This window comes from Bos javanicus, chromosome 8 (assembly GCF_032452875.1).
Source record: "Bos javanicus breed banteng chromosome 8, ARS-OSU_banteng_1.0, whole genome shotgun sequence".
NCBI classification, from domain to species: domain Eukaryota; kingdom Metazoa; phylum Chordata; class Mammalia; order Artiodactyla; family Bovidae; genus Bos; species Bos javanicus.
Genome location: NC_083875.1, coordinates 40,955,552 through 40,978,223, shown reverse-complemented (window position 1 = coordinate 40,978,223; position 22,672 = coordinate 40,955,552). Strand labels below are relative to the sequence as shown.

Genomic DNA, 22,672 nt, shown 5'->3' with positions numbered 1-22,672 from the left:
TTATCTGCTCAGAAGATATGGCTCCTTCTTGCTTAGTTCCATCATAAAGACCCCATTCCATGAGCATAGCACAAAACCAGGATTAATATCTAAAGATGATCTTCCCAGGACACACGATTGATAAAGATCAGGAAGACCCAGACAGCCTGAGCTGCTGGAGTCCTCACCAGCAGTGGGTCAATGCACTGAGTTGTTGAGGGAAATACTTGCTACAGGAACAACTAGAGATAATTGCTGCAAACTCAATCCTTGCCTCAAGAACCTAAATACTTCCCACCTCAATTTATCATGTAATTTGGAACTTTCAGAAAAAAATAGCACCTGTCTCATATTTGTATCCCAGCACAGCTCCCACCAACACCTTCCGCAAGTTTCAACAAATGCAGCTGCATTTCTTGAGATGGGCCAAAAGGTCAGGGCCCTGAAACTTTGTCAGCTTGACTATCTAAAGCCACTGGAAAGCACTCCATGTGTTTCAGAGAACAGGTAGACACTTTACTACACAAAAGCAGCTTTGTTTCTGTATATGTGACGCTGCCTAATTAGAATCAATGATTTTTTTTTTTATTGTTGTTCTTGATAAGCTTGTTTGCCTAGCTTTGTTTTCCTAAAACACTTTAAACGTCTCTAGGAAGAGTGAATGTCGGCAGAACACTGAGACAGGCCTTGAACCAGGGCTGTGGTATTGCATGATGTTTACAATTTGTCATCCTTGGGGGTAATTTTGTGAGCTTAAACACACTAAAGGACCTATTATAAAGAGCCAGGCAATTTCATTTTGTTTGACTATATTTATGGAAATGAACCAAAAGTATCCATAGAGGCACATTGTCATTTTTTCCTTTTGTGTGTGCCAGTTCATGACCAAAAGCAAGCATTCAGAGAAGAGAAGAGCATTTATGACCACACTGTGTGTATCAAATAAGTTATTTTATGAACAGACGGGGAATATTGCATTTCAGGGTCTTAGTAAAATAGCCCTTCACACCACATTTCTGTTCAAAATGGTGTGTCTCTCTGTGATTCATTTATGACCTTGCCCTTGATAATGAGCAGATCTCCCTCAAGGGTGAGTGCCTGTGGGACATAAAGACATCACACATCCTCATGACTTAGTAAGATGATGAGCAGTGGGGAATTATGCACCAAGAACATGTAATTTGGACAAGGTGGGAAAAACTGAGTAATTCACTTGAGATAACAAAAGTTTTCCCAGCAGTGGTGACTGTATGGCAATGGAATCCTTGGAGAGTAAATAACAAAAAAATGGTTGGGCTGGGAAAGATTTAGTAAGTTGAAAAGCAAGTTATAGAAGCCAGCACTGATAAGAAAAAAGAAATGATCTTTTACAAAACTGCTTTGATGAGATAGGTTGGCTGTTAAGAAAAACTCAAAGATCAAGACTTGAATGTTGCTTTTTTTCAAAGGGATACAGAGAGCATGGATAAGTTAGGGGTGAGGCCGGAGAGGGATGTCTAGTTCCCTGCTGCAGATACAGTGTTCTGTGTTTAATGTCCTCCTGTGCACACATAAGGACCACACTTCCCAACCTCCCTTGCAGTTAGCTGGGGTCATGTGATTGAGTTTGGGCAATGGGATACACGAAGAAGTGAAACATGTCCTTTGTCGATCTGGCTTCCAAAACTTCTGCACAATTCTCAGCATGTTCTTTCACTGTAGACTCAGATTTCAGAACTATTAGATAGAAGGATGCTGAGTCACTATACAATCATGAGGAGCAAGCTGTATTATATATAACTTGCACCAGAAATAAACCTTTATTCTACCAAGCCACTGAGCTTTGGGGCTGTCTATTGCAGAAGTTAGATTATCTTAATATATTCCAGTAACATTTCCTTGCTATCATTTGCTTTTCAAATATCATACTCCTGCTAAAGAGAATCACTCATCTCATTTTTAAACAAAATTATTTCAGAGGCCTTTAAGAGAAATGGAAAAAATTAATTTGCTTTCAGATCAGAACATAGGATACCTAAGGAAAAAAATGGCTGGCAACATTTTCTGAGGTGCTTGAAGGAACAAACTGTCCTTTTCTTTCCTAGAAGTTAACTTAAAGACTTTATTTGCTTATTTTTAACTTATTAGAGAAATTTTCAAATCTTCTCACAAGCAGAAACAATAGAATAATAATAACCTTCATGTATCCATCACCTGACTCCAAAAATATACACACATACACACACATATATGTATATACATATATATCTACACATATACTCAGATATAAATAAATAGATAAGTTGATTGTTTGGAAAGTAGATAGATATGTATGTATATACATTTGAGAACTACTATACATTATTCTAATCATTGAGCCAGGTGCTATGGGTAGGACTTGAATAACTATCTTTGAATACATAGTTAAAAAGAAGAGAATATATGAGCCTCAGACTCACAACTTACTTCACTCTGAGGGCTACAGTGAAGATTAAAGTAATCCAGTAACTCAGAATTGTAACACAAATTTTCTTTCCCTTTTCATTTCTCTGAAGGAGTTTCTAAGGGAGAGGTTTAACACTTTCTTCCCAGTGAAAATAGTAGCTACCCCTTGGGAAGCCAGTGCACTGAATCTTTTCTCATTCACCATTTATACATACAAATTTTATTTTTTTTAAGTGGATTTTATATTTTATTTTTATTTTTTTTAATTTTATTTTATTTTTAAGCTTTACAATATTGTATTAGTTTTGCCCAACATCGAAATGAATCCGCCACAGGTATACCTGTGCTCCCCATCCTGAACCCTCCTCCCTCCCCATACCCTCCCTCTGGGCCATCCCAGTGCACCAGCCCCAAGCATCCAGCATCATGCATAGAACCTGGACTGGCGACTCATCTCATACATGATATTACACATGTTTCAATGCCATTCTCCCAAATCTCCCCACCCTTTTTATTTTTGATGAAGTTCTTTCCCAAAAGCAAGACTTGACTAGATGGAAGGAAAAAATAAGGAGCAAAAGCATGGGCCCCTAAGGCAGCATGGAAATTCGGAGGGAAAGAGACAGTAAGAGCCACCACAGATGTAATGGAAGACAAATTTCCATTTCAGAATTTTGTTTAAGGTGGGGGTCCCCATTTTCCCTTCATTACAACTGTTCTTCCACCCCCAAATGCATTCTCTTGGCTAACAAAGCACCATTTGGTGGTTTCATACTAGAAACTGTGACTGGGGATGGAAGGCATAAGTGGCAGAAAACAGTTTAGTTGTAGCAATATTTCTCATCAAAGGATGAAGTTACCAGGACCAACATCCATGCCCCAGCTTAAAAATTAAAGCATTTTTTTAAAGCTTGTTTTAAAAAGAGAGATAGAGAAAAGAAATTGTTCTGCACAAGCCTGTTCTGCACAAGTTCTGCACAAGCTTGGTAATTTTAATAACAAGATCAGTGAGATGCTCTATCTGCAATACTCTGAACATCTAAGTCTACTGATGCTGGCTCCAGGCTGGCTCTCTGGTCACACAGGCAAATGGCCTGACCTTGGAAGGCTCAAGCCCCACAAGAGGTGAGTGCTTCTCGTATAGAGGACACTCAAGTGACAAAAGGCCAAGCTCTCCTTTCACTCTGCCTTCCCCAGTTCAGAGAGGCATGAAGACCTAAGGTATTCCAGACTGAATCGCCAGGAATGGGTGCTATTTTGATGAGAACTGACTTAATGTGCATTCCTCTAACCATCTCAAACATTTAGCTCTGCTCTGTATTAATGCAGTCTGAGCAGAAAAAAATTCCGAAGCAAATCTTAGTAGTCAGAAGGTGGAGGGAAGTTGGGAAAGGGCTGACAAGCTCAACATGATGAGTACCAGTCCAACCGAAGTGCTTAACAGTACTTTACTCTCTTTACAGATTATAAAAGGAAATTATTTAACAAATGGAAGGCTACTCATACACAAGATAATGTATACAGTCTCTGTCCATATCTGTCATTCTACATAACTTGTCAAATAGCTTTTGGTCCCTAGTCTTCCTCAGGTTTTTTTTCCTTTAAAGTCCACCACAGAATAAACCTTTATGTTTGTCTCCATGTATCAGTTTCTCTGGCTGATCACTTGGCAAAAGAAAAACTTGTGTTTCATATTAAAACTAACAAGAGATATGTTTCAATGAAGAATGAAACTATAAACTTTAGAGAAAATGAGATGGTTTGGGGGAAGTCAAAGTTTCATTTCACATGCACTAAAGCAGAGTGCTTCATACCTTAGGGATGCTGCTTTTAAAGATTTTTGTTTTAACTAACTTTGCATTCATATTAACTAGGTGTGTAATTTCTTCTAGTTTTCAAAATATTACCTGTGTTTGATAGTAAAAGTTCTTTGTTATTAATTCAAAGTAAGTTTCAAGCCTCCCTTCACATTCCTACCTAGTCTTGGACCATGGAACTACCTGTGAATTGTTTCTCTCCTGGACTCTTTGACCCCCGAGTTATCACATATTGTGGTGCCCCACTCGAATGGCTTCCTTCCTTTTCTCTGCAAAAATCACTGTCTTCTTTCAAGATGCAGTCACCTTCTTTAAGACTCTACATAGTTGGAAGCTTCTTTCCCTGTTTACCCGTTAAAACAACTTGCATAGACCTATATCAGAGCCCTTGTTTCACTGTGTAAATAACTATTTTCATAGCTGTCACCTCTCCTTAAAAGAATGTCCTACCCACTCCCAGCTTCCAGAACAGGGCATGGTACATGGCTTATACTGAGTGATCCAGTGAATGAACGAGCATGCAGATTGGGTGGACGACACATCAGTGCATATACTATTTGGTAGGACAACTATACATCCTGGTTTTCCCAAGACAAGTCTGGTTTACACCAATATTTCAGGGCAAGAGAATCCCTTTCACACTCAAAAATATCCCAGTTTGAATAATAAACTATATGCTCACACTAAGTTCAATTACTCATGCCCATTGCCCTGTCTGCCCAGAACTAGGTCATCTCATTTTCCAGTTTCTCAATAACTTTTCAAATTAATCATTTTTAATTCTTAAAAATTCAAAAGTATTAGTTGTTCTCTGTACTCACATCTAGGATCCATGCCCCAGAAAATAAAAATAGTGTGCTGCAAAATAAGAACACACCGGTTTCATTCCATTTTCTCATCAAATTTCTATCTAAACCAACCTCTGATACAAGTGATGACACCTAACCAAACCAACCTATCTCCTCTCTGGTTGAGGCTGCCCATAGTTGGAGTAAATGGAAAATTGAGCCTGCTCACCCAGGTTTTGTGTTTGCCAGCCACATATCCACTGCCCAAGATTACAACATTCATTGTCTTATTGATAGCACAGAAGCCCTGATTCAGTAATTACAACAGAAACTAATAAATCTGCCCAGAAAAAAAAAATCTCTTTTCCACATCATTCTACCCAAAGTTTGAACAAAACACTTTTGAAACACCAAAGAAAACCAGGACACTTCTTTCATGGAAACATAACTGTGGTCTTTCACTCTACATTCTTGAATTATATTTGGACTCAAAGATATCAACACAACCTCTCAAAGCAAAGGTAATCAAGAAATATTCCAAAGGTCACAAAAGACATGTCTAAAAAATTGCCAAACTAATTTTTCGCACTGAAACTAAGAAAAACATGTTTTAAAATCTACATATGAATAAACCTCAAAAGATCTGAAATATATCCCCTTAATTAGATCACTTAAGAAAAGATTACCATAATTTTTTCTAATTTTAAAAACATTATTTCAGAGCATGAAATTAGAGGAAAACCACAAAACAAATATGAACTAAAGGAACATTAACCCCCATGTAGTTAATGATTTTGCTTAATGAGGATAAAGCCTCAAATATTTAGCCTCTTAAAGTTTCTCTCATTATCTATTGATTTTCATTAATACTAGACGTGCAGGGCAAAGAAACATAAACCATGACTCGCTACGAAACGTTTGCCCAAATCTGCTATGAATTTATTTTCAGGACAAAGTTCATGAAAGGCCAGTTCCCCAGGTAAAGTGGATTAAATACCTTCCAAAGGAAAATAAAATCAAACCACTACCAAATGGAAGCTTTCTAAATTGTATTTGGGGACATAAAATGCAATTTGACAGAAGCCTTATAAACTGTGGTCAATGCCCCATCTGATGAGAATTTCTGTGGTTTTGTTTTTTCCCATACTAATGGGTTTGTAATTTATGGTGACATATACATGTCTACACTCTGTTGGATATGTACATACACAGATAAATATGGTGGTATCTCCTTATGTAAACTTGCTGGGAAATAATTTTGTGATTTAGTTGTATCTTTTTAAATCATTGAGTTTGCATTAAATATTTGACAGACTGGTGCCTTGTGGGATACGATTTGGAAACTATCCTCTCTCTGATCTTTACCAGATGTTTCACTGGTGATATTTCGGCCTCAAGAGACAAAGAGGATATTAATGTTAATTTTATTTATTTAATCATATCAGGCAGATTTGCTAAAAGGAAAAATTCAATATTTTGGTAATTTACCAACTCTTCAGAAACATCCATAGTAGCAAAAATGTTTTGAAGATAATTTTATATTAAAAGCAGAAAGGCTGCATGCATGGTAGTTGGAAGGAAAAACACTATATTACCTTTAGAAATGGGAATAATGTGACAAATCTGTCAGTTCCACTTTTAACTCAAGAGGCAAAGAGGTGGCAATGACATTCATTACTCAGCACAGTCTCATCCCAATCTTTAACTAACTATTAATTGTAGAGAGAGAATACTCTGAATATGAAACAGACACTCGGTTGAAAGCCTTCTGCCACTACCAGAGCTACTCTGTAATTTTATCTCATCTTGAATTTTATTCCAAGGGAACACGAGAGTACCCTAATCATTGTCAGGGCATTAATGATAACGAAAATGTACTTTCTATTAAACAGTGCCTCCCTACACCTTACCTGAGATGACAGGGTAGGCTTTCATCTCTCTTGAGTTCAATGTCAGAATGTGGAAGCTTTTAGAGCACTGATTCTCACCCTTCTGTACTTTAGAATCACCTGGAAAGCTACATCCCCGACCAATTACATCACAGACTCTGGGAGTATGGTCAAGTTATGGGTATTTCATAAATCTTTTCAGCCAATTCCAATGTCAGTCAAGATGGAAAACCACCTCCTTGGAATAAGTAGACAATAGCCAAACAACTTATTAGTCTTAGAATAATCACTTAAATTTCCTAGGTTTTTTTCTCATCTTAAAAACTGTTATGTATGGAACAGAGTTAGACTGTTATACTCATTGATTTTCTTTTCTTTTTAGATAAAAATTTATATTTATAGTTGTAAAATATTTCAAATGACCAGCAACACATAGAGAATATTATAAGATACCTATGACACCTGTATTACCACCACCAAGCTAAAATAATTGTAATACTTTTCCATCTTTGTTTCATTTCTGTTATTCTTTGGATAAAAGATTAAGCAAAATCCCTACATCCCATATATTCCTATTTCTTTTGTCTCTAGAAGTATCTACTATCCTAAAGTTATCCTGCCTACATGATTTTATTGTATTTTGTATTACGTATTAAGTAATTATGTATCTATGTATCTACAACAACTACATAACACTGCTTAGCATATGTTTAAATATACATAAATTGTATTACACTGTATATACCCTCTTGCATATAATTGTTTCACTTAATATTGTTATCTATTTATCCATGTTATTTATCAATATATAGATACATCGGTTTATATACAGTACATTAATTTTCAATTTCTTCATATTATTTCATTAGGAATAAGCCACAGTTTACTGATGTATCTTATCTATGGACAGATAAGTCATTTATAATTTTTTAAAAAACAAAGGTATAATAAAAACCTCTTTGTATGTCTTCCTGACACCAAAAGTTGCTCCAGGGAAGACACTTAGAGTTTTGTTATACATTCTCAACTTCATGTTTGCTAGATAGTCACAATTTTTTCCCCAAAATAGTTAGACTAATTTACTCTCACTAGTTTCTCCATATTCTCCAGCATGTGACACTATGAGAATTTATTAACTATTGCCAATATGAAGATTATGGAGTGATAACTAATAGTTATGCTTAGATGATATTTTTCTGAGGTTCCTTCTGTTCAGTTAATTTGTGGTCACCACATCAATGCTAAATCTTATCAAAATAATAAAGGATGTGGGGGGAAGAAGCCTTCTTCCACATTTTACAATGAATTTACTTTTCCTCAAGAAATGTCTTACATGGCTAAAGCTGGCTCATGAACCCATAAATCAGGCCATAAAAGAGGAATGGGGACATGGCCCCAGCTCTGTATTTATTTTCTTGTATTCCATAATCCAATGTTACTTAAAAAGCAAATGACCCAATAGTCAAGCCAAAGCAAATACTGTGAATTTTGCCAGGCAAAATGCCTGTGGAGAAATGAGTCAATTCATACAAGATTCAAAGCTGTCTTTGGTCAGTGACATTTTCGTGAAAATCTGTGGGTGGGTAAAAGTTTTGCAAAATTCCTTTTTGCTATTGGATAAAATTCATCCAGGAAAAATAAGCAAAATTTAAGTGGTGACCCACATTCCCCCTAATTCCCTTATTAACACTCCCTAACCTCCCAGCACAACTGCTTTCTATTGTGTACAAAGGCCAGGATCAGTGTTTCTGATCCTGGCAGTGGAACCCTGCCCCTCTGCTAACTTTGCTCTGATCAGATAGGCTTTCTCATGATAAGTACTAGCAGACAGAGTGTACCCGGCCTCATTCAGAGCACATCTTCCTGGGAATGCTTTCTAGGTGTTGCACACTCTTCGATTTAATGGCAAAAAGACCTACTATGTTAAAAACATTCTCAGTGAGCACTCTGTTGGAACACTTAATGTAGCTATCATTAGGGATGGTTAGTGTACATCTATGGGCTTCCCTAGTAGCTCAGCTGGTAAAGAATCCTCCTGCAATGTAGGAAACCCCAGTAGGATTCCTGAATTGGGAAGATCCCCTGGAGAAAGGACAAGCTACCCACCCCAGGATTCCTGGCCTTCCTTGGAGGCTCAGATGGTAAAGAAGCCACTTGCAATGCAGGAGACCTGGGTTCCATTACTGGGTTGGGAAGATCCCCTGGAGGAGGGCATGGTAACCTACACCAGTATTCTTGCCTGGAGAATCCCCATGGACAGAGAAGCCTGGCAGGCTACCATCCAAGGGTTTGCAAAGAGTCAGACACGACTGAGTGACTAATCACAGCACACAGTGTACATCTATAGTATTGGGTTATACTTTATGTTGTCCTTGAGAATCCCCATGGACAGAGAAGCCTGGCAGGCTACCATCCAAGGGGTTGCAAACAGTCAGACACGACTGAGTGACTAATCACAGCACACAGTGTACATCTATAGTTTTGGGTTATACTTTATGTTGTCCTTTAACGAACATGAAACAGGGATTTGGGAAAGACACTAATTATAAAGCTTCATTACTTGCTCTGAGTTGATAATTTGAAACCTTATCATCTCAGGAAAAAAAAATTGAATTCAGCAAAGTTATACCTGGAAATGCTCAAAAGTTTTGATACTTCTGAGATTCATCAATGTTAAGGGTGGTCTAAGCTCAGGAAGGTCTAAATAGAATAATATCACGCCTACAAGTTGCTGTATTAGTAGACAAAAGTGAATGGACTCAGGTATTTTTTAATATAGTACTGATACATTCCAGTTTCTGATTTAACTGAGGTCTGTCTGCCTGCTAAGGCCTTTACCCCTCCAGCACTTTGCCATTGGCTGGGAATATCTTTGTAATCAAGGCTAAGATTGAAAAGAGAGCAGCTGGTTGACTTTCCAGAGAAGCAGTAAGAATGAGATCTACAGAAGGGTGGAGTTGTTTGGGTGGGAAAGAGAAAAGAAACCATTCTCTTCTTCCAGTAAGTTAACCAAGTAATAAATTAGCAATCCTCCCCCAGTTCTGCCACCTAAAGTCCTGAGTGATCTAAATCCCAGAGTTCTGGGTAAGGCTGAGGAGTTACAGTCAGAGACTCTGAGAATGTGTTCTCCCATGCATGAAATGGAATTTGGCATCAAGGGAGGACACCAGTGGTAGCCTCTTACTGTAAGCAGGCTGTCACTGAATAGCCCTTTCACACACCCTTCTTTTACCATGACTTCCAGAAGCTCATTGGGCTGCCTGTAGTCATGGTCACCAAACACAACTGGGTCATCACATCTTTCCTGGGTCAATAAGCTAAGTGAGTGAAAATGATGACTAACTCTAACTGTGGTCCACAGAAAATTAATAGCAGTTAAACATAAGTAAAACAAAAGTGGACTAGGCCTTTTAATTTAAATTACTCCTAGTCTTTGCAGCATGTGACACAGCCATAAAAACCCAAAGATCACTTCATGTCTCCAAAAGAAGAACGTGGTCATTTCACTTGGCAAAGATCTTGAGCTTTGAATCAACTACTATCAGTTTCTAAAACGTGAGAGATGAAACAGATGAGTTTTAATAGTTCTTTCTGTTTGGATTCTGAGAGTGCAAAGACTGGTTTTGCAAAAGGCAGAAACATGCATCTTTTTCAGATGTGCATCCACATTACACACAATATGTCTTCTCTCCATGGGCTACAACTTGAGAGGATTACTAAACTTTCAGAGCAAAATTATTTGCTACCAGTTAACTACAACCTTACAAATCAAGCAGATGACATGTAGCAACATAACAGTTTTCAGAAGACAGAATGCTCATGATATGTATGTTTTATGGGAAAATGGATGTCTCCCTGCTAAAAATATATAGTCCCAAGATGAGAGCTACAACATTAGTCAGCCCCTAAGAAACCCTGTACTAATACATTTGCACTATAACATGTAAGTTAATGCTTTGTGGGTCTTGATCTGATATGCTATTAAATCTAGCAATCTAAATTTTGCAAAGATTTCATCTAGCAGTGGGGGTGGGCAGACCAGGGGAGAGAGAGTAATCATTTCCCATACCCATCTTGAATAATATCATGAAAAACTAGGCAGATGCTACAAACATTCACCTCTCAGCTTATTCTTTCATTGAAGCATTTCTATTTTTAATAGTCATCATGCACTTTAGCAAAAGTCAACTTTACAAAGTTATACGTTTTTTCAAAATCTGGGAACAGTGGGAAAATAGGGAAATCCTATTGCACAAAAATTAATTTTGCAATGCAAAAAAAAATTTTGGGGGGATAATTCAAGCCTTTATGTTTATTTCAGTAAAGCCAAATCCAGCAAACTATTTTCAGCCAGGATTAGTCAGAACTAAAAGGTTGGACTGTTTTCCTTCAGAGACTGAATGTCTCTCTTGCCTGCAACAGGCCAGTGTGTTCCAAACAGAGTAAATGGAATTGCCTTCAATTGCTTGTCTCTTTCTGGCATTTTTAATGCAGAACCTTACTGACAGAGTAAGGTTTTGTTGGCTGGAATGCAATTATTCTTTTCAGTCATATAACCTGGCATTCTTACAATATATCAGCTTCAAGTTTTCCTTAAGAAAAATCATAACATGGGGCATAATGTAACGACAAGAAATGCAATTTCATTCCTCCAGAAATTCTTAAAACCTTTTCAAAAGTACCTACTGGATGGTGAAAAAATTGCTTCTAATACTTGCCTTACAACTACCACCTGTTTGGTTTGTTTTTACATGAATCTGACAACTTGGCCAATCTATAATCAAACATTAACATGACAAACATGGGCCGGATTCTTTATTATCAAGACATACTACAAAAAGAAGGGACTCTGGCTGTGGGGCCACCATCTAAATAAGTTCCTTTTCAAAATCATATATATATATATATTTCACACATTAAGTGACCTACAACATATTCAATATCCAGGAAATACCTACAATTCTCAGATTGTTAACTCTAAAAGAAATATTCTTGTCCATCTGGACTAACATAAAACACATGCTCTTCTTTTTCCAAGAGTTAAGCGAACTGTCTGAGATTGTGCAAAGCCACCCTGTGATCCCAAGTGTGATGTCCGGCTTGTAAACCCAGAGAGTTTCTGTTAGGTGTGAAATGACTGTGTAACCATTTAAAAGTTATATTATTCAAAAATAGCAAATTTTGCAAAGAGAGATAGTTCCAGGATTGATGCTGTGAAAGGGGAAGATGGGGAGAAAGACACCATGCCAACTTCTTTCAACACCAAAGGCACGGTCCCCTCTGGGTTCTTTCTCTTTATACATTTTCACCCAATTTCCTCTCCTTAAAGTTCAGGGAGATCGAGTCAGATTCTGCTCCTGTGGTATCCCTGAGTGTTTTAATGCTGGCTATAAATCATTAACTAGTCTCACAACCTTGGAGTGTGCAGTGTGCAGGCCCGTGGGTGTATGCAGCAACATTTTTACTAGCCAAGTTGCTAAGTGTGAGTTCCTTTCCAAATATCAGAACCATCACTCTAACCCTAATACTCACCCAGTTATTGCAGGGAAGGGGAAGTCACTGAATATTTACTTTGGAAAAGAGCTAAAGCTTGCTGGTGGTGTGGTGTGTGTTTCTCTGCCCTGCACATTTCAGCAACTTTAAGTTGGTGCCTGATGGGAATCAATTTTCTAAGATTTTGGACAGTGGCAGATGAACCTCCCCTGATCATATACATTTGCAGAAGAGAATCTAAAGTGGAGAGATACCCCAGCCATTAATAATTAAACAAACTTTCCCCTTCCTCAGGCTGAAGAGGAGTCAAATCTCATGGATACCTAGACCTCCAGCACCCAACCTCCATAAAAGAAAACACTCCCCAACTTGTGGCAGAGTTTGGAAAACCACATACACCTCCAATGGCTCCAGGGGGCTTTAGCAGACTCACCGAACACTTGTTGGGCTTTTCCCCCGAGTGAACTCTCATGTGGATCAACAGTTTATAGCGGGCATTAAATGGCTTGTACCTTCGAGGACAACCGGCCCAGAAACAAGTGAAGTCTTCCCCTTTGCGCTGGTCTATATGAACCTTCTCGATGTGCCGCACAAGTTCCTCCTGCTGGTCATACAAGGCACTGCAGTCGATCCAGCGACAGCAGTGCTTGCCCCCAACGTCATCCATCTCCCCATCCTCCTCCAGGGCGGCCTGAGGCAGGGCCAGCGGCTGGGCCTGGTGGACCAGCTCTGGGTGATGCAGATGCGGGTGGGCATGATAGGGTGGCGGGGGGCCTTGGGGCTGGGGCGGCGGTGGCAGAGGAGGCAGAGAGGGTGCGGGGGGCAGGTCCAGGACGCTACCAGGGAAGTCATCCAGGCGCTCCGTCTTCAGCAGGCCGGCCGCGTGGCCGGCAGGGTCCGGCAGGCCGTGCTGCACCACCATGTTGTTGACCAGGCCGGGTTGGAGGCCGCCGTGCTCCAGCTGCTGCATGCGCTCATACTCCAGTGCACCGTCCTCATCGTAGGCCGGGAGAGCTAGGCCGCCGCTGGCCACCCGCACACCCTTTTGGCTGCTTGGCATTGAGCATGGCTGGGGAATACAGCTGCCTCGCACTCCCAGGAAATGCCCGTAGACCTCAGGCTGTGGAGACATGTTGGCGGGGGAAGCCCTCGAACCGTTGATGTAGGCGACCAAGGATGTGGGCGAGGTGCGGATGATGGTATTGAAGTCTATCCCGATGCCATCGGACAACGGGGACAAGGACAGTGCTCTCTTCTTGGAGCGGGCCGAGTGGGACCTGGCTGAAGAGTGTCGGGGACTGGGGTAAGGAGAGTGGCTATTTTCCATACCGAAAAGGTAGGGTGGCAATGAGTTAGAGACACTGTTGCTGGACATGGATGTCCCAGGAGGAAGGCTAATTAGGTCCCCTAGATCAGTGCCATTCTGAGAGTTGTGGTTCGAGGAGAGCGAAGGGAGAGCCCTATAGCCGTGCGACCACTCTTGTTTCACGTTCAAGGTCGACTGACTTTCTGTCAGACTCAAATTTGAGGAGGCCAAAGACTCTCGTGAAATAAGGGACCTGGAACAGCAGCCGGAAGAGGGGGGAAAAAAAAGACAAACATTTTAGCAGGATATGGATTGCTTAATACTAAAAGAATATTGCACTAACAATCTGTTAAGTACTTCCCCTAATTGCATTCTCAGCTAAACACACATTCTTTGGCTAAGATAAAGCCCAAGACTTTTAGTTCCAGGTACATAACATTTTACCAACATGAAAAACAAAGGCTAATGCTTATTGGAATAATAAAACAAAGATCTATTGTTATAAATAATCTAACACTTCAATGATAATAAATAGTCCTTGCTATATTTTTATATATCTTTTTTACGACAGAGAAAAATTAGAGACCTAGGAATAATTATTGAAAACCAAATAAACAAGTATTTATTAAGTACCTACTATGTGCAACACACTACAAATAGGCATTGTTAGGAATACAAGTCTAAACAGAGTCCCAGCCTTTGAATGAAATCTGTTTGGTAAGGTAAAATATAAACCAATGCTTAATTTGGGGGGAAAAAAAAGTAAATCAAAGTCAAAGGGTCATCCAGAGGATTTAATAATACTTTCACAAATTCGTTCTACTGATATCAAGGAATTATACATATTTCTATAAAAGACAGCAATTCACACTATAAGTAGTCAGCAGTCAGTCACAACATCAAATTAACTCAGAAATAAAAATTATATATAAAATACAGCTGTAATATATAAAGGAGTGACAACCTGAAGTCAAGTCATATTTGGAATTCTGCATGTGGGTCATGCAAGGTTTTAATTACACCTGCAGTTTTGGATCTTCCATGAGCTGCTGTCCTCAAATCAGAGCAGATTTGCACTGAGAACAAAGCATCTGCTTTAATTACTGTAGCAACAATTCTCCTCCTGTCCTTCTTACCCTTTACAAAACATGCCTCACATGTCACAACATTTACCTGAATATCAAAATGCTTTGTGTTGTAGTCTAGCCACTTTAAAATTCATTTTGCTTTAACCATGATATCATCACTTTAAAACTCACTGAAGAGAAAAGCTATGCCTTTTGGATGGAAACATTATCCCAAAGAGGCTAGACACAATTCACCATACTCCCAACTCAGAATGCTGCTACTGCTAAGTCGCTTCAGTCGTGTCCGACTCTGTGCGACCCCATGGACTGCAGCCTACCAGGCTTCTCCGTCCATGGGATTCTCCAGGCAAGAATACTGGAGTGGGTTGCCATTTCCAACTCAGAATAGTGTATATTAAAAAGCCAGCTTTTTAATATGTGCTTTTATTGGCTTTTTACAGTCTTTTTTCTGACGAAAAAAATTTAAATATTGTATAGAATGTCTGTCTTTCCCAGGATGAGCCCACTTACTACTTCCAGCTGTTATAAAGCAACCTGTTGCAAAAGAACTGAGGGAAAATAGAAGTATTCTCATCCCATCTGTTCCTCTTACTTCTTTTCACAAAATGGAAGCCAGGAACACTGTTTCCTACAAGCATGAGATTAGCAAGAAAACATCTCGACTCTGAAATGCACAGTATTAGGTGAGAGATTACACCATTGTCAATCTGGTGTTTTCATCCAGTGAAGTAATGTTTACCATTGACAAACACAGCAAGAATTTAAGTCCAGTTGCCCCTAACACAGATTTTCTTTTCTCTGTCCAGATCCTTATATTTGGGCTGAAGTCCTTTGCAAGTCCCAAAGTAGTTTCTGAACCATCTGCTTTTTAATTCCCCATGAATGCTTTCAATTATTTTCTCAGCACACCCACAGCATGTAGCTCTCCCTGCAGATAACTCCTGGTGATAGGATGTCAAGGGCCTTTTAGTCCTTTCCCCAGGGAGATTCAGGAATTGCTTTCAGACCCAAGTCAAATCAGTAGTCATGTCATATATAAGGCAAAGACAACTGACTTTGCTTTACACCCTGAGGTTGAGGTGGTTTATATAACATTCTTAAATGGTGCATTTGCCTGGTCACTGTCATACCAGAGCATTTCAGATTTGTAAGCAGTGAATTTGTTCAGTCACTCAGTGTCCGACTCTTTGTAACCCCACGGGCTGCAGCATGCAGGGCTTCCCTGTCCCTTACTATCTCCCGGAGTTGGCTCAAATTCATGTCCGTTGAGTGGGTGATGCTATCTAACCATCTCATCCTCTGTCACCCCCTTTTCCTATTGCCTTCAATCTTTCCTAGCATCAGGGTCTTTTCCAGTGAATCAGATTTTTGCATCAGGTGGCCAAAGTACTGGAGCTTCAGCTTCAGCATCAGTCCTTCCAATGAATATTCAGGGTTGATTTCCTTTAGGATTGACTGGTTTGAGAGATCAAGAAAGGAGATCAAACCAGTCAAGCAGTGAATAGCAGGTAGGAAGTATTTTACACACCTGTATATGTTTTGCATTTGAAATTATACTATTTGGTTTGAGGGCTGCCTATAGTAAGACATGTTCATTTGTTCCATTGTTAAGAACTGTTCCTTATTTTTCTTAAAATACACCTAAATATGACTTGATTTAAATTTGAGCATAATTCCATGCAGGCACATTCCTTAACTCCTTAGATATCTCAGTGTTCTAAGACAGTTGTCCAAATTTTTTCAGAAAGCAATTCTATGTCCTATTCACTATGGCAATAATATGAATGGAGAGCTCTCTTCTTGAACACTTAATAAGAACAAAACTTCCAACAAATGGCCTTTGCCTAGCAGCCCACCTCTCTTCTGAGCAATTACCCAGATCTTTTAATATTTCAAAATTCTAATCCATGAAACCTGCCCCAAACATAGTAGCTCTCAGTAAAAGCTCTCTTTCCAGAAAAATTATATTCTGTCTATATTGAACCTTTAACATAGCTAACTTCAGGCATCTGTGAGTGTTGTCTTCCTCAATAAAATTCAAAGACCTCCAATAAAAGGTATTATTTTTATCTCTGCCAGTACCCACCAGAGTGTTAGATGAAGTTTGCCCCCCCCAAAAAAGTGTTGATTAAGGTGAGTAAATTAATATAATGATAACCATTTTTAACTTACAAAGTATTTTCCCTATATATTATTCCACTTAATACAGCCTGTGAAGTAAGCAAATTGGAATTTTAAAATAACCTCTGTTTTACAAAGAATAAAACCAAGATTCTGTGAAATTCCTCCCAATGATGCAAAAAAAAAAGGGGGGGGAGGGGGGCCAAGAATCCTTAAATAAGTACAAATAAAGCAGCAGATTTGATAAACAGTCACTTAGTTGGATCAGATATATCCTCTGTTGTTTTCCCCATATCATACTCAACACATGGTCCGTAATGCTCATCTTGATTAAAAGATCTGGTATAAGAGACTTAAAGTCACACAAGCTATAAATGGAACCCACATTTTCTGTTTTCTTTCTGAAACAATATGTTGAATGATTGAGAAAGATTCCAAAAACTTCTTTTCTATAATCCCTGCTGCTACCCACACCAGGCCTATGGGGAAGAAAGTGACAAAGAGCTGTGGTTCTATCACCATACTGAGAGAAATCTCCATTTCTGGATGTTCATCTAATCCTAAGCATATTATTTCCTGGGACCAGTTAATTTGAAGCTATATGTGACAGAAATATAACTCAAACAAAATGAAAGCAATATGAAAAACTTAAGAAATCATCAGTGAAATAGGTTAGGGTGGCTGGTGAAGCAAGAGCTCAGTAACTCTACTGGGGCCATAAGAGGTGTGATGACCAAGCCAAAGGGCTCAAAAGAAATACTTACAACAAGGAATTCCTCAAAAAGGGGCACAAGAAAATGACTATATATCTATATGTATACATATATATACATATATATGTCATGAAAAAGAGATGTGCAATGAAAGAGTTACAAAATTGATCCAATAAAGTATTACTTATAATACTGAAATAAATGGAAACAAATGCCCAGTTAAAAAAGACTGATAAAAATTAGAGCTTTATTTATATACTTTTTAATAAAATGGAATCTTGGGCAGGAAGAAGTCATTATATGATGATAAAGATTTTTTTTAACCACAAAAGATTATGACAAAGGAAATTGGTTATATTAACTGAAAAAAATAAATATAATACTGTGTAGGTCACTATGATGTATATGTTTGCCTACTGGTGGCTCAACAGAATCCGCCTGCAATGCAGGAGCTGCAGGTTCCATCTCTGGGTCAGGAAGATCCCCTGGAGAAAGAAATGGCAACCCGCTCCAGTATTCTTGTCTGGAAAATCCCATGGACAGAGGAGCCTGGTGGGCTACAGTCCATGGGGTCGAAAAAGAGTTGGACACGACTTAGTGACTAAACAACAAGAAGAAGGATATATGTCAAAATTTCACCCATGGTTGCCTGTGAGTGATGGGATTCAGGATGACTATCATATACTGTCTGGTGCTTGTCCACAGTTTTCCACATCTTCTACAATTAGTAAGAATTACATAGATAATCAGGAAAAACAGTAATAAACTTGACAGTTTTTTATAGGACAATCATCACTCAGATTGAACAGTTTAAACTTCCACCCAGCCTCACCATCCCAACTCCTCCTCCTTGCCGCACCCCCCCCACCCTTGGGCATGCTCCCAATAGATAAAACACAAAGCTGATGCTCTCTCCATCCTATCTTTATCTCTAGATAGCAAAGTGCCTTCAGGTTTAACTGTTGCCTCCTATCCTCTCTCTCCTCTTATGGAATACACAAACCAGTTTAAGTATCACAAACAAATGCAACCTTTCCAAACTGCTAAAAGTGAATTTGATATTTTACCAAGCTCTTTCCCAACTCCTGTTTCTTTGCTCATCCTGCAAAAAAATTATTTCCATAGAAGGACTCACAGAATACATAGTTAAAACATATGTTAATGCATCTCTAAGATGTTGTCTTTTAAGTATAAAAATTTATGCTAAGGAATCAAAGATGCTAGAGAACACTGAGATAATGACCCTTCCCTGCTCGACCCATGAAAGGGACTGCACTAGATACATGCATGGTTGGAGCAGCTTGTGCCCTGCCTACCTTTAGTTTCTCCATTAATTATGACTTTCTGCCTTCAAGGCATGGACTGGACTTGCCACAGACAGGAAGCTGAAGACTTCCCAATGACACCTACCCCATGAGTACAGTTAATTTTACATGCAATACTCAGCAAGTCTGAAGAGTCCCTCAAGGCATAATCATCAACAGGAAAATGACAGAAGCAGCTTTCCATCACACACACAAAAATCTCAGGTGAAAAAACACATTCCCATCTCATTAAAAAAATTGGCATAAAAAATCATCCAAGAACTGTGATTTCAGAGTCTTGAATAGCAGCTAGGACAGCGCAGAGACACAAGAGGGAGAAAGAAGAAGAAAAGAAGATGGAAGGGGAGGAAGAAGAGGAAGAAATAGAACCCAGAACTGCAAGGCATCTCAGCAGATTCCAGTCCCCAAAGAAGGGTACAGAGGTCCACAGAACAGAGGTCCAATTCCTTTGCAAAATCACAGTTACAGCAGATCCAGGACGCAGGCAAAAACTTTGGATTGTATTTCTCCAAGAAGACTACTTGTAAAAGATGAAATAATTCATTTCAAACATAGAAATAGACCTTACACACTGCAGAGTATTTTGGTTTTATGTAGCCTGTAATATCAACCTTGAGAGCTATAAAAATCTGTCTGAGATAATTTCCCTATTTAATTATCTCCCATGAGATAGATATATGGCATTTATTGAACCTACTTATTTCAGCACCTAATCAGGCATTGTGTTGAAATGTTATGTAACTCACACATGAGAGTACGTCTTCCCAGATACATCATAAAGTCTGAAAAGTCACAATTTCTATCTTTAACTTTTCAACTATCTCCCTAAACTTCAACTATTGTATTATGCAGAACATAGATATTTAAAATACTTGGTTAGACAAGTGAATGGGTGGATGGACAGACAAAACAGACTGTAAAGCAACCTTAGGACACTGCAACATGAACACTGAAAAACGAGCAGCTAAGACAGATGTACATGGAACATCTTATCTTTCCAGGCCATGATGTGACCTTTACCAGGAATCAAAATATTAATATACTGGTATTTATTTAGTCACTGGGGCTTCTCAGGTAGTGCTGGTGGTAAGGAACCCACCTGCTAATGTAGGAAACGTAAGAGAATGCAGGTTCAGTCCCTGGGTGGGGAAGATCCCCTGGAGGAGGGTGTGGCAACCCACTCCAGTATTCTTGCCTGGAGAATCCATGGGCAGAGGAGCCTGGCGGGCTACAGTCCATAGGGTCACAAAGAGTAGGACATGACTGAAGCGACTTAACATGCACACATTTAGTCACTGAGGCCCCAAAATCTCAAGGTTGGCATTAATTTCACTCACACGTTATGACAGAAAGTACTAAATCATTCTTCCCAGTTAAGATGGTATTATGGCACACACAGTTTTTATACACCTTCCCCTACAAAGCTCAAAGTAAAAGAGCTGCTTGAGTGAGTGAGAGAGAGAATGAGTGTGTCTGTATGTGTGTTGTGTGGGCACGTGTTCAGGAAGAAAAGGGAAAACACTCATGGGTGTGATTATAACATAAGAAGGGGGAAAAAAAAGTAATTTGAGACCTGGTATCTGAAGGAGGTATATTCAGGTTGGCTGCATTCATTGCCCTCTGTAAGCTAGGACTGATCTGGTTGCATGCTGTAGAGACCTGGCTTGCTGGAGGTGAAATGGGTCCCAGTCGCTGAACCATCATGGGACTGCTGGTGACCACTAGATTGTTGCAGCTGCCTTTTCCAATGGACTTGCACTGAGGCCCAAAGCCAAGAGCCCCTAAAAACAAATGAATCAGGTTAGCTTCCATGTCCCTTACATCAGAAATCAGTAAATACACATATGTGCAAACTTACATCAGGACTCATCTTTAAAGACAGTCCTTAGATCATCTTTTTTTTTTTTCAGTATTAGTGATACCAAAAAGCTTTCTGTAATTCCAATGAAAAATCCATAATGCTACAATAGAAACCCTTCTATAATCACCACTCATACAAAATATGCTTACATTTTGCTCCTTCTACATTCAAGTGTCCAGTTATATTAAGAATCATATTTTATCATCTCTTTACCTAAAGGGTTAAGGTGGTAAGTAGGTGGGATTACTTATATCAAACCATGTGTTTTCCAAAATAGTTAACATCTTAAATTGCCCAGCAAGGAAAGTTGACACTACTGACAAAAACTTGTTTAACTGGTTCACTTCATTCAAGTCTGGCCTTCCAAAAAGCCTCTTTAAAAGGATATAGTCTGGCTGTGTCTCTCCAATCTTTATTTTTCCTCTTCACCCTGATATATTGCCATTGGACATATACCCAATTTTTTAAAAAATCAGGATGAGACAGCCTTAAAACATTATTTTAAAAGTAGTATGTTAACCAAATTTGACATAGATTTTTCATTTCATTAGCAACAATCTTTGAATGTAGTGAAAATTTGGTACATAACCAGAAGGGAAAGAAAAAAAAAAAAGAAACCCTCAAGAATCTGTGCCGTTACGGAAAAGTGAAAAGCAAAGAGGAGAAAGGTAAACACTGCCATGACTCATTTAAAAAAAATAATAATAGTCATTGAATCATTCTAGACATTCTTTTTACATGGATACACTTTTTCAAACATTTTTTGCAAACTACTTGGTCAAGTCTCAGTTCCCATTTCTGGTAAATGAAAAGAAATATGATCCTAGGTTTTCTGGCAAATTAGGCTCTAAAGTTTTCTCACCAAATTCCTCATCTTTCCCATTGATATATTTGGGATCAAAGTAGTAGAAAAGCATCACAGTAACCTTCCTTACTTAGCTTTAGAGAATATAATATTTTATTTTGTCTTTTTAAAAATTAATAGCAAAAAAAAAAAAAAAAAGACTTTTCCATCTTTTGTAACATTCTCTTCCAAGAGCCCACAAAACTAAGGATAAACAAGACCTTAGCATAATCACTAACACTCTCATCAATGAACTCACATCTCCAAAGTGCTAGGAGAGTCTCAGCATCTTTAGCAAGCAGGAAGCCTTCTCCAGTCCAGGCCTCTGGGAAGCTAAAATCCAAGTGGTAACTGACTTGCCCAAGGTCACACAGGGATTTACTGACAGAGCAGAAACAAATTCTATGAGAGTGCATTTTCAAGGCACCTGTGTGTTTAAGTTTAGGTGCTGGATGCTTTGTTCCTTCCTTGGATACTTTTCAAGATCCTACAGAAATATCTCCTAATTTTTTCCAGATACACAAACCAGAACCTACCCCTCTCCCTGCTGCTTATATCTGACGCATCTTCTTGTGCCTTGAAACATCAGCCATAGATAGTCTCTCTATTTTCATAGTTCATATAACACTGTACCATCAGGGTTTCATCTTGATACCAAGAGAGTGGGTACATTTTTGTGCAATGATCATAAGCTTAATATATTTTTAAATTCCAACAAGCTACATGCAATTTGATTTTCAAACTCCCTTTTTACCTTGGAAAAAGGCAATGTCCAGTATATAAGACACTTGAATTCCATCCGCAGGTTCCATCCCTACCAGCCACTGCTACTAAAAGCAATATTAGATGTCAGGTATTCTGTCCAATTCAGTGTCATATATTTAAGGAACTCACTCATTTCATGCCTGTTTCCTTCACAATAAAAAGGTATTAATATCTACCTCTAAAACAAAGACATATTAGCAGCTGGGACAGCATACCCAAGAAATGCTATTTGGTGCCAAAGCATATTAATACATCATTT

At 38.8% G+C, this 22,672-nt stretch overlaps 1 protein-coding gene across 4 annotated transcripts in view; it reads right to left on the bottom strand.

The window, feature by feature from the left end:
- GLIS3 (GLIS family zinc finger 3) overlaps positions 1-22,672 on the bottom strand; it is a 499,909-nt gene that overhangs the window by 310,607 nt on the left and 166,630 nt on the right. For 3 of the 4 annotated variants that reach the window (XM_061425407.1, XM_061425405.1, XM_061425404.1), the window contains 2 exons: positions 20,517-20,724; positions 12,824-13,949 (listed from right to left, as the gene is read on the bottom strand). In XM_061425407.1, coding sequence (XP_061281391.1) covers positions 12,824-13,949; positions 20,517-20,647 — 1,257 coding nt within the window. In that variant the 5' untranslated portion in view covers positions 20,648-20,724. The remainder of the gene's footprint in view (positions 1-12,823; positions 13,950-20,516; positions 20,725-22,672) is intronic. The other variant, XM_061425406.1, reaches the window with a different exon arrangement.